The 12037-nt window shown below is 41.0% G+C and overlaps 1 protein-coding gene across 1 annotated transcript in view; it reads left to right on the top strand.

The window, feature by feature from the left end:
- The window catches only part of POLB (DNA polymerase beta), a 143572-nt gene that overhangs the window by 115605 nt on the left and 15930 nt on the right, over positions 1-12037 (top strand). Inside the window, exon 12 of the mRNA XM_053718003.1 lies at positions 11773-11834. Within this exon, the coding sequence (XP_053573978.1) occupies positions 11773-11834 (62 nt within the window). The remainder of the gene's footprint in view (positions 1-11772; positions 11835-12037) is intronic.

Below are 12037 nucleotides of genomic sequence, written 5' to 3'. Positions count from 1 at the left end.
GGTCAGCGAATGCGTCTTCCAAGAACAAATTGCTTAACATTCCTTTCAAGGGGAAAACGCTGTTTGGCCCTGACTTGAAAGAGATTATCTCTGATATCACTGGGGGCAAGGGCCACGCCCTTCCTCAGGATAGGTCTTTCAAGGCCAAAAATAAACCTAATTTTCGTCCCTTTCGTAGAAACGGACCAGCCCCAAGTGCTACGTCCTCTAAGCAAGAGGGTAATACTTCTCAAGCCAAGCCAGCCTGGAGACCAATGCAAGGCTGGAACAAGGGAAAGCAGGCCAAGAAACCTGCCACTGCTACCAAGACAGCATGAACTGTTGGCCCCCGATCCGGGACCGGATCTGGTGGGGGGCAGACTCTCTCTCTTCGCTCAGGCTTGGGCAAGAGATGTTCTGGATCCTTGGGCACTAGAAATAGTCTCCCAAGGTTATCTTCTGGAATTCAAAGGGCTTCCCCCAAGGGGGAGGTTCCACAGGTCTCAATTGTCTTCAGACCACATAAAAAAACAGGCATTCTTACATTGTGTAGAAGACCTGTTAAAAATGGGAGTGATTCATCCTGTTCCATTAGGGGAACAAGGGATGGGGTTCTACTCCAATCTGTTCGTAGTTCCCAAAAAAGAGGGAACGTTCAGACCAATCTTAGATCTCAAGATCCTAAACAAGTTTCTCAAGGTTCCATCGTTCAAAATGGAAACCATTCGAACAATTCTTCCTTCCATCCAGGAAGGTCAATTCATGACCACGGTGGATTTAAAGGATGCGTATCTACATATTCCTATCCACAAGGAACATCATCGGTTCCTAAGGTTCGCATTCCTGGACAAGCATTACCAGTTCGTGGCACTTCCTTTCGGATTAGCCACTGCTCCAAGGATTTTCACAAAGGTACTAGGGTCCCTTCTAGCGGTGCTAAGACCAAGGGGCATTGCAGTAGTACCTTACTTGGACGACATTCTGATTCAAGCGTCGTCCCTTCCTCAAGCAAAGGCTCACACGGACATAGTCCTGGCCTTTCTCAGATCTCACGGATGGAAAGTGAACGTAGAAAAAAGTTCTCTATCTCCGTCAACAAGGGTTCCCTTCTTGGGAACAATAATAGACTCCTTAGAAATGAGGATTTTTCTGACAGAGGCCAGAAAAACAAAACTTCTAAACTCTTGTCAAATACTTCATTCCGTTCCTCTTCCTTCCATAGCGCAGTGCATGGAAGTAATAGGTTTGATGGTAGCGGCAATGGACATAGTTCCTTTTGCGCGCATTCATCTAAGACCATTACAACTGTGCATGCTCAGTCAGTGGAATGGGGTCTATACAGACTTGTCTCCGACGATACAAGTAAATCAGAGGACCAGAGATTCACTCCGTTGGTGGCTGTCCCTGGACAACCTGTCACAAGGGATGAACTTCCGCAGGCCAGAGTGGGTCATTGTCACGACCGACGCCAGTCTGATGGGCTGGGGCGCGGTCTGGGGACCCCTGAAAGCTCTGGGTCTTTGGTCTCGGGAAGAATCTCTTCTACCGATAAATATTCTGGAACTGAGAGCGATACTCAATGCTCTCAAGGCTTGGCCTCAGCTAGCAAAGGCCAAGTTCATACGGTTTCAATCAGACAACATGACGACTGTTGCGTACATCAACCATCAGGGGGGAACAAGGAGTTCCCTGGCGATGGAAGAAGTGACCAAAATCATTCAATGGGCGGAGACTCACTCCTGCCACCTGTCTGCAATCCACATCCCAGGAGTGGAAAATTGGGAAGCGGATTTTCTGAGTCGTCAGACATTACATCCGGGGGAGTGGGAACTCCATCCGGAAATCTTTGCCCAAATTACTCAACTGTGGGGCATTCCAGACATGGATCTGATGGCCTCTCGTCAGAACTTCAAGGTTCCTTGCTACGGGTCCAGATCCAGGGATCCCAAGGCGACTCTAGTAGATGCACTAGTAGCACCTTGGACCTTCAAACTAGCTTATGTATTCCCGCCGTTTCCTCTCATCCCCAGGCTGGTAGCCAGGATCAATCAGGAGAGGGCATCGGTGATCTTGATAGCTCCTGCGTGGCCACGCAGGACTTGGTATGCAGATCTGGTGAATATGTCATCGGCTCCACCATGGAAGCTACCTTTGAGACGAGACCTTCTTGTTCAAGGTCCGTTCGAACATCCGAATCTGGTCTCACTCCAACTGACTGCTTGGAGATTGAACGCTTGATCTTATCAAAGCGAGGGTTCTCAGATTCTGTTATTGATACTCTTGTTCAGGCCAGAAAGCCTGTAACCAGAATAATTTACCACAAAATATGGAAAAAATATATCTGTTGGTGTGAATCTAAAGGATTCCCTTGGGACAAGGTAAAAATTCCTAAGATTCTATCCTTTCTTCAAGAAGGATTGGAGAAAGGATTATCTGCAAGTTCCTTGAAGGGACAGATTTCTGCCTTGTCTGTGTTACTTCACAAAAGTTGGCAGCTGTGCCAGATGTTCAAGCCTTTGTTCAGGCTCTGGTTAGAATCAAGCCTGTTTACAAACCTTTGACTCCTCCTTGGAGTCTCAACTTAGTTCTTTCAGTTCTTCAGGGGGTTCCGTTTGAACCCTTACATTCCGTTGATATTAAGTTATTATCTTGGAAAGTTTTGTTTTTGGTTGCAATTTCTTCTGCTAGAAGAGTTTCAGAATTATCTGCTCTGCAGTGTTCTCCTCCTTATCTGGTGTTCCATGCAGATAAGGTGGTTTTACGTACTAAACCTGGTTTTCTTCCGAAAGTTGTTTCTAACAAAAACATTAACCAGGAGATAGTCGTGCCTTCTTTGTGTCCGAATCCAGTTTCAAAGAAGGAACGTTTGTTGCACAATTTGGATGTTGTTCGCGCTCTAAAATTCTATTTAGATGCTACAAAGGATTTTAGACAAACATCTTCCTTGTTTGTTGTTTACTCTGGTAAAAGGAGAGGTCAAAAAGCAACTTCTACCTCTCTCTCTTTTTGGATTAAAAGCATCATCAGATTGGCTTATGAGACTGCCGGACGGCAGCCTCCTGAAAGAATCACAGCTCATTCCACTAGGGCTGTGGCTTCCACATGGGCCTTCAAGAACGAGGCTTCTGTTGATCAGATATGTCGGGCAGCGACTTGGTCTTCACTGCACACTTTTACCAAATTTTACAAGTTTGATACTTTTGCTTCTTCTGAGGCTATTTTTGGGAGAAAGGTTTTGCAAGCCGTGGTGCCTTCCATTTAGGTGACCTGATTTGCTCCCTCCCTTCATCCGTGTCCTAAAGCTTTGGTATTGGTTCCCACAAGTAAGGATGACGCCGTGGACCGGACACACCTATGTTGGAGAAAACAGAATTTATGTTTACCTGATAAATTACTTTCTCCAACGGTGTGTCCGGTCCACGGCCCGCCCTGGTTTTTTAATCAGGTCTGATAATTTATTTTCTTTAACTACAGTCACCACGGTATCATATGGTTTCTCCTATGCAAATATTCCTCCTTTACGTCGGTCGAATGACTGGGGTAGGCGGAGCCTAGGAGGGATCATGTGACCAGCTTTGCTGGGCTCTTTGCCATTTCCTGTTGGGGAAGAGAATATCCCACAAGTAAGGATGACGCCGTGGACCGGACACACCGTTGGAGAAAGTAATTTATCAGGTAAACATAAATTCTGTTTTTAGATGGCGTTTTATTCATAATGTGTAATGAAGATGCGCTATAACTCAGTTATTAATATAGATATGAAATTCAAATACCCCACGTTACACCACCCACTTCAAAAGTCAATTTTCCTGTCAGCTAAATGATTGAATTACTCTCCAATCAATACTCTAGCGACAACAAAAGTGCCAGATGGGGAGAGCGCTGATTGGACAACAATTCAATCTGTTAGCTCACAGAAAATTTTACTTTTGAAGTGGGCGGAGGAGCATGCAGTATTTGAATTTCATATCTATATTAAAAAGCATGTTATACTGCATCTTCATTACAGCTAATGAATTAAACTCCATCTAAAATAGCGCTTACATTCCAGATCTGATTTTAAAAAGGGGAGAGTTTACCATCACTTTAACGCTGCTTTTTCACTCATACCGCAAAACTCGTAATCTAGCCGTTAGTTATTTAACGTTTTCGGGGTTTCCCCCGTCCTCAGACTAAAAGATACAAAAAAAACATGACAACTTACCACCATAAATAGTGTTCCGATCACCAAATGAATGCCCATTGGATACCGCCAGCGTCTTTCCAGCGCAACTGCGCATGCGCCAAAGACAATACGGAATCACGAAAGGGACAATCCACTAAAAGATTTAAACAGACACGCACTGTGAGAAATACAACTCCTACCCATAAACAGAACTGTGTTACAATCAATTTGTAGTTATTAAACGATTTACATTTAAAGGGACAGTCTAGTCAAAATTAAACTTTCATTATTCAGAGGACTTGTAATTGTAATCAACTTTCCCATTTACTTTTATCATCAAATTTGCTTTTTTCTCTTGGTATTCTTAGTTTAAACTAAACATAGATAGGCTCATATGCTAATTTCTAAGCCATTGAAGGCTGCCTCTAATCACAGGCTTTTAAAATTTATTTTCAACACAAAGAGACAGAAAGTACACATGGGCCATATAGATAACACTGTGTTCAGGCACAGGGGGTTATTTAAGATTTAGCACAAAACAATGCTAAATTTAACCCCTTAAGGACCAGCGACGTACCCTGTATGTCGCTGGCCTTTTTTTGGGACTTGATTGTTTTATAGCGCGGTCTTGCCACCAGCGTTGAGACTGCTCTATTCCACAAAGCCTGCGGGAGGGAGGGCATTAATAGCGTGTTCTTGCTAGACTTGTGCTATTATGTCCTGAAAAAACCCTTAACGACCAGTGACATACAGGGTACATTGTGGTCATTAAGGGGTTAAGACAATAGATACTAAACAGTCACAGTCATGTGATCAGGGGGCTGGAAGAAGGTTCCTAGATACAAGGTAATCACAGAGGTAAAAAGTATATTAATATAACTGTGTTGGTTATGCAAAACTGGGGAATGGGTAATAAAGGGATTATCTATCTTTTAAAACAATAACAATTCTATTGTAGACTGTCCCTTTAAATGAAGCATATCATCTTTACTAGACCGAAAAGTGGTTATTAATTCTTATATGAACAAAATATGTAATACGCTATAACTATACTATCAGATAAAGGCAAAAAATCTTAAATAAGGCATATCATGCCTACTCATAAATAAGAATGCCTATATGAACAAACAATCAATGCGCTATGTCTAGTCTATCAGGGAAGAACAAGAAACAATTTACTAGTGTGCTTACTTCAAGCTATTTAGCGATTTGCTGGTGTCACAGCTGAAAAGGGTGATCCGTAACAATACTGAAGAAGAAAAAAGGAATAAACAACTTTCTAAAATGGAGTTAAAGGGACAGTCTAGGCCAAAGTAAACTTTCATGATTCAGATAGAGCATGTAATTTTAAACAATTTTCCAATTTACTTTTATCACCAATTTTGCTTTGTTCTCTTGGTATTCTTAGTTGAAAGCTTAACCTAGGAGGTTCATATGCTAATTTCTTAGACCTTGAAGGCCACCTCTTTCAGAATGCATTTTAACAGTTTTTCACCACTAGAGGGTGTTAGTTCATGTATTTCATATAGATGTGCTCGTTCACGTGAAGTTATCTGGGAGCAGGCACTGATTGGCTAAACTGCAAGCCTGTCAAAAGAACTGAAATAAAGGGGCAGTTTGCAGAGGCTTAGATACAAGATAATCACAGAGGTTAAAAGTATATTAATATAACTGTGTTGGTTATGCAAAACTGGTGAATGGGTAATAAAGGGATTATCTATCTTTTAAAACAATAAAAATTTGGGTGTAGACTGTCCCTTTAAGGTTCCCATGTATTATGCCCAGCAGTGAAGGGGTTAATTAGGTAGCTTGTAGGGTTAATTTTAGCTTTAGTGTAGAGATCATCCTCCCATCTGTCACACCCCACCCCCTGATCCCTCCTTGACCCCTCTCAAACAGCTCTCTTCCCTCCCCCACCTCACAATTGTCACCGCCATCTTAAGTACTGGCAGAAAGTCTGCCAGTACTAAAATAAAAGGCTTATATATATATTTTTTTTTTCTCCATATATTCTGCAGTGTTGGATCCCCCCTTAGCCCCCAAACTCCCTGATTTCCCTCCCCCCAAACAGCTCTCTAACCCTTCCCCCTCTACCTATTTGCCACCATCTTGGGTACTGGCAGCTGTACCCAGTTTGCTAAAAAATAAAATATTTTTTTATAAAAAGAAGCAGAATGCTGCTATGATAAAACGTTCATTTTATTGGATATTATAAAACTTGATGCAAACATGCAGTAACAAGTGCTTAAAACAGCTGTTCATGTCATAAACAGGCCAGTCTGACGCGTTTCGGCTGTTTCGCCTTATTCATAGACTCAATATTCTGAATTTACCTGTGGAGCTATATAAGCCCCCTCACAATCTCATTGGTTGCCTGTAGACGTGAATAAACTCTCTCCTCCCCTTTAGCTCGTCCGTCATTGATTGTGTGTACTCCCATTTTCTACATATCCTCCCTATCTATTCGACTACAAGTGATGAATATAATGATACTATGACAGAATCAGTTCACTTTTATTGACATACATGACTAGTGACAAAAATATATATTTAATTCATCTGTCTATGTGTGTGTGCACAAACCGGGGTCACGCCTCCTGTACTTAGGCTACTAAGGCTGTAAAAAGTCTACGCTGTGGACTAAATGCTACTTCACGCAAAGTGTCCACTTACCCCCCATGAAATACACACACACTCACACAGATCTCTTTGAAAGTATCTATTCATCGATCACATTCTAGAACATCATCTACTCATACTCATTATTTCAATAGCCATTGTCATCATAGAATACCACAGTGTCTCACTCTCATGATCTTGTTTGTCTACCAATGACTACTGTCTGAACTATGTATGTCAGTTCCATGTACTATACTTAATTTATTAAACCATTTCACTTAATCATGATTGATATTTAGGCTATATTTGCCAACATCAATACTGCAGTATATTCAGGCATCTTAAATAGTATAATTTATCTACCCTCTGTGCTCAACTACACAATTTCTGTGGGGATCAACTATGATGCCTGCTGAATGTTTAAAAAAATATATAAGTTGGGGATGTAGACTAAAGGCTGCTAAACTCAAGATAGGGGAAATTAATATTTCAATCATGTCACCCCCCAATATGATACTGATCTTCTGTCATTATATCTGGTTCTGAGTGTCCCTATATTTGTAGGTACTAATCGGGCATTATAGAAATATCCTCACTTTTCCCAGAAATTAATGATATCATCTGTTATATTCATACCGGCTGGTCTTCGTGTATTGAGTGTAAAGATCCAATAAGCCTCCCTACGGAAGAGCTCTTGAACCCTATCACCCCCTCTCGGTTTTTTCTTGATTACGTCAATAATCATCCACCTGAAGGTGCTGACATTACCCTGATGATCAAAGAGGAAGTGTTTGGCAACCCCAGTAGTGGTCTTGTCTTTCTCTATGTCATTGAGGTGCTCCCGGATTCTAGCTCGGGCCTCTCTCGAGGTACACCCTACATACTGTAGATTACAATGGGTACATTGTACCATATAGATGACAAATTCTGTTCTGCAGTTTGTGCACATCTTACAATTGTAAACCTTTTGTGTAGAAGCTGACTGAAATACCTTCGTAATAGATGTGTAGCTGCAAGCTGTGCAGCTTCTAGTGCCACACTTGTAGTGACCCTTACAGGTTAACCAACTACTGTCTTTCTTGGGTTTCTTTAGCATACTTGGAGAGATCATATTACCAATTGTAACATTTCTTCTCGATACAAATCTGCAACCTTTCTCAATGATATTTTTCAAGATATCATCTCCTCGTAGAATCTGCAGATTCTTTTTAATGATATTACAGACCTTGTTATACTGGCTAGTATAAGTGGTTACAAATGTGATCTCACTTCTATCTTCCTTTCTAAGTGATTTAGGCTGCAGTAATGTTTCTCTGGGTATGCTTTCAACATCCCTTAAGGCCCTCACAATTGGGCCCTCCGGATAACCCCTTTCTCTCAATTTCTGAATCAGTATGTTACTCTCTTTTTCATAATCTGAAGTATCTGAGCAGTTGCGCTTAGCTCTAATGAGCTGTCCTTTCGCCACGCCATAATGCATATGGCGTGGATGGCAACTTCTAGCGTGGATCAAAGAATTCGCTGAAATGGGCTTGGTGTAGAGCACTGTCTTTACGTTCCCAGCAATGGTGTCACCTATTAAAGTGACATCCAAAAAGTCCACCTTCTCTATATCAAAACAAAACGTAAATGACAGACCTACATCATTGCTGTTAAGGTATTTGACAAACTGTTCACTGGTTTCTCTACTCCCTGCCCAGACGAACAAAAGGTCGTCTATATAACGTTTATAACCCACTAACCACTCACCGAAGGGGTTCGTATCTGCAAAGACGTGGGATAGTTCCCACCAGCCCATGAACAAATTGGCATAGGCTGGTGCGAACTTGGCTCCCATCGCCGTCCCACGTCTCTGCAGATAGAAATGGTCCCCAAAGGTAAAGTAGTTGTGGTTCAGCAAGAATTCGATGACACGTAGAATGTAATTCTTTAGCTCTGATGTATAATCACTCAGCAAATCAAGCATATATTTTACAGCATTTAAACCCTTATTGTGTAGGATGGCGGAATATAATCCTACCACATCTACTGTCAGCCAGCAATACTCTTGCTGCCAACTGATTTCTCCCATACACTTTAACAAATGTTGGGTGTCCCGTAAGAAAGTTGGTAACTTCCATACTAAGGGTTGAAGTAGAGATTCAATCCAATTGGATAAATTTTCGAAAAGGGAGCCGATCCCAGATACGATTGGTCTCCCCTTAACATTCTCAATGGACTTGTGCACCTTTGGTAAGTGATGAAAAATGGGTATCACTGGTTCTTTGACATATAAGTACTCAAAGGTGCACAAGTCCATTACACCTTCCTCCAATCCGTCATCTAAAAGATCTCTAAGTTCTGATTGAAATCTTATCGTTGGATCACAGGGCAAGCTCAAATAAACCTCCATATCCCCCAGCTGTCTTTTTGCTTCTTGTATGTAATTCATTTCTGATATGACAACTATGGTGCCGCCCTTGTCGGCATTTTTAATGACTATGCCCTGTCTGTCTTTCAATCTCTGCAGTCCTATCTGTTCTGCATGTGTGAGATTATGTCTTTGCTTGCCACTTTCTGATTTTAATTTAATAAGATCCTCCTCCACCCTTTTGTGGAAGCTCTCCAATGCCTCACCTCTGAAATGGGTGGGATAAAATTTGGATCTAGTTTTAAAACCAGTGTGGCTACCTTTCTCTGTAGTGGTGTCCCTACTTTCTTTCTCCAATTGGCTTAATGTCAGTAAATAAATTGCGTCTTTATATAAAAAACAGTCATTCATGATGTGTCTTTCATTGGACTTCAGGGCATTTTCACTCCCTGTTCTAGTGAACGAACAAATTTATTCACATCCATGAGAGTGTCAAATACCCTGAAGTCCGCTGATGGAACAAAATTAAGTCCCAGTTCTAAGACCTTTGTTTCTTCTGTGGTCAACTCAATACTTGCAAGATTAATTACCCTCATATGTTGTATTTGTTTCTTTTCCCTCTCCTCAGTGTGTATTGTTCGCGTCTGACTTGAGGATCTTTGCCTCTTCCCCTTCCTGCTCCTGCTGTCCCTCCCCCTTGTCCCCTGTCCTCTGCCTCGCAAAAAACCTGAGCCTCCACGGGTATTGAGGTTGGTGTGAGTTGTGAGTCTAGGGCATTGGAGTACCTGTTCAATCTATTCCCTCCTCTACCCCTGTTCTTAAGGATTCCCACAGTCCCAACCGGGTTAGGGTAAAGGGAGCTGTCACTGGCACTCACAGTAATGGATGGCAAACTCTCATTAAATGTACCAGAGGGGCTTTCTTCCTCAGATGAGCCCCCACTGGTTGCATAGTCAACAAAGTCTCTAATCTCATTTTCTTCACTTGAGTCGGTATCCACAAAAGTCACTTGTTTCTTGCCTACTTCTGGTAACTGCCCTTTTGCTCCAGGTGTATTCCCTTTCTTGTTGTTATATCTCCTGAATAGTCTCATCCTCCTTGGGTTTTGTGAATTCCATTGATACACTCGGTTATTAGTATAGTCCTCTGTGTCTCTGACAAACTTGCGGTATTTCTGTCTGTCTATATCTTTCTTGAAATTGTCTATTGTCTGTCTGAGTATTGAGTCAAGTTGTTCATATTTCTCATGATCAATGAATTTATTTAAATCCTTCTGTATGTCCTTTATCTGCCTCCTAGTTTCTTCTAACTTGTAATTCTTATATTTAATGATAAGATTCATCAGTCTGATGGAACATTCTGTAAGAATATCATTCCATTCATTAATGAACCATTCTTCCGTTACTTGAAATGATGGATACTTTCTAATTCTGAGACCTCTTGGTATCATCCTAATATCAACATATTTCTCAAGAGATCTCCTATCCCACCAAACCTGATACTCTTTCGTTAAAGTCTTTTCCATTAGTAGAAAAATATCTGAAATGTCTTTGGTTTGTGTTTGGGGATTGAAAGTATCTTTAAGTGTGGGTCTGTTCCGGTCAATGTCTTCTAAGCTTGTAAGGGAGTAAAAGTTACTGCATGTTGCTCTACTGTCTTCCATATTTAGAGATGTCTGATACCCTTTGATAATAGTTTGGTAACAGACAATCCAATTAATTTGCTTTCTGAATATGAAGATATTCATATATATATATTTTTTCCTGTAGTGTAGCAGCCCCCCCTCAATATCGTGTCCCCCTCCCAGATCCCTTTACCAACATTTATTCCCCCCCCCCCCCCCCCCCCTCCTAAACTTTCCTAAATTATCCCCCTAAGTTCCTAAACTTTCCTCTGTTATCAGTGACATGGGGCTGTAGCCAAAGAACAAGCTTTAAGGAGAGTGTAAATTATGTCCATACTCAAAGCTGATATCAGCACTGCCAGAACAATGGATCTTATACTTATTTTTAACTCCTTTAGCTGTGAATTTTTTAACAAGTGTCAGTGGCACTTTTTATATATACATAATTCTTGATTTAAAATATTGTATTTTTATTTTTGACGTCACTCCCTTTAATGCTGAATCATGGGCCTCATTTTTTTACATCAATTGCGGCTTATCATGTGACACTAGCAGCTATTCATTTCTTTGCATACTGCAAGTGAATGAACCATCCATGCTTTCTGTAGTTTAATATAATGACGAACTTAGTGATTGTAAACTTGAGCATAGAATTTAAAAGAATAGAAAAGAATTTAAAAAATGAATGAGACTTTCATCCATCAAATGTGTAGGTTATACTTATCTTCTGATGACTCATCTGCAATCCCCTGGGCGTGACGTTTGTGCAAAGGGGCTGAATGCTCCGGGGTGAAACAATGATTTGTGGATTGCAGATGAGTTATCTGTCAATCAATTGACGAATATGGCGGGCGGAGGAACAGCGCTTACCGTTCTGGCATTACAAGCTGAAAATATCAGAAGATAAGTATATCCTACACATTTGATGAATGAAAGTCTCATTCATTTTTTAAATTCTTTCCTATGACTTGAGCGACTATACTCAAGTTTACAATCACTTTAATGTCACTTATTTTGTTTTCCTTTTTTTTTCAGGGGGTTTGTCAGCTGCCACCTGAAGGGGATAAAGAGTACCCACACCGCAGAATTGATATTCGGTAATTACAAGTTACAAACCTTGTGTTGATGAATTATATGGACATTTTCTCTTTGTTGAAAGGTAGCACAGGAAGCTGGCCAACACTTCTGTTGTCTTGTTATAGAATAATATATCAGTCCTGTCTAAAATGTTTACTTTTTTAAAACAAATGTTTAAAAGGAACCCCTCTTTATGAGCCAACAAAAATACTTTAAAAGGACA

The sequence above is a fragment of the Bombina bombina genome, chromosome 6 (genome assembly GCF_027579735.1).
Source record: "Bombina bombina isolate aBomBom1 chromosome 6, aBomBom1.pri, whole genome shotgun sequence".
Lineage (NCBI taxonomy): Eukaryota > Metazoa > Chordata > Amphibia > Anura > Bombinatoridae > Bombina > Bombina bombina.
This window is presented reverse-complemented; position numbering and strand designations above follow the sequence as displayed.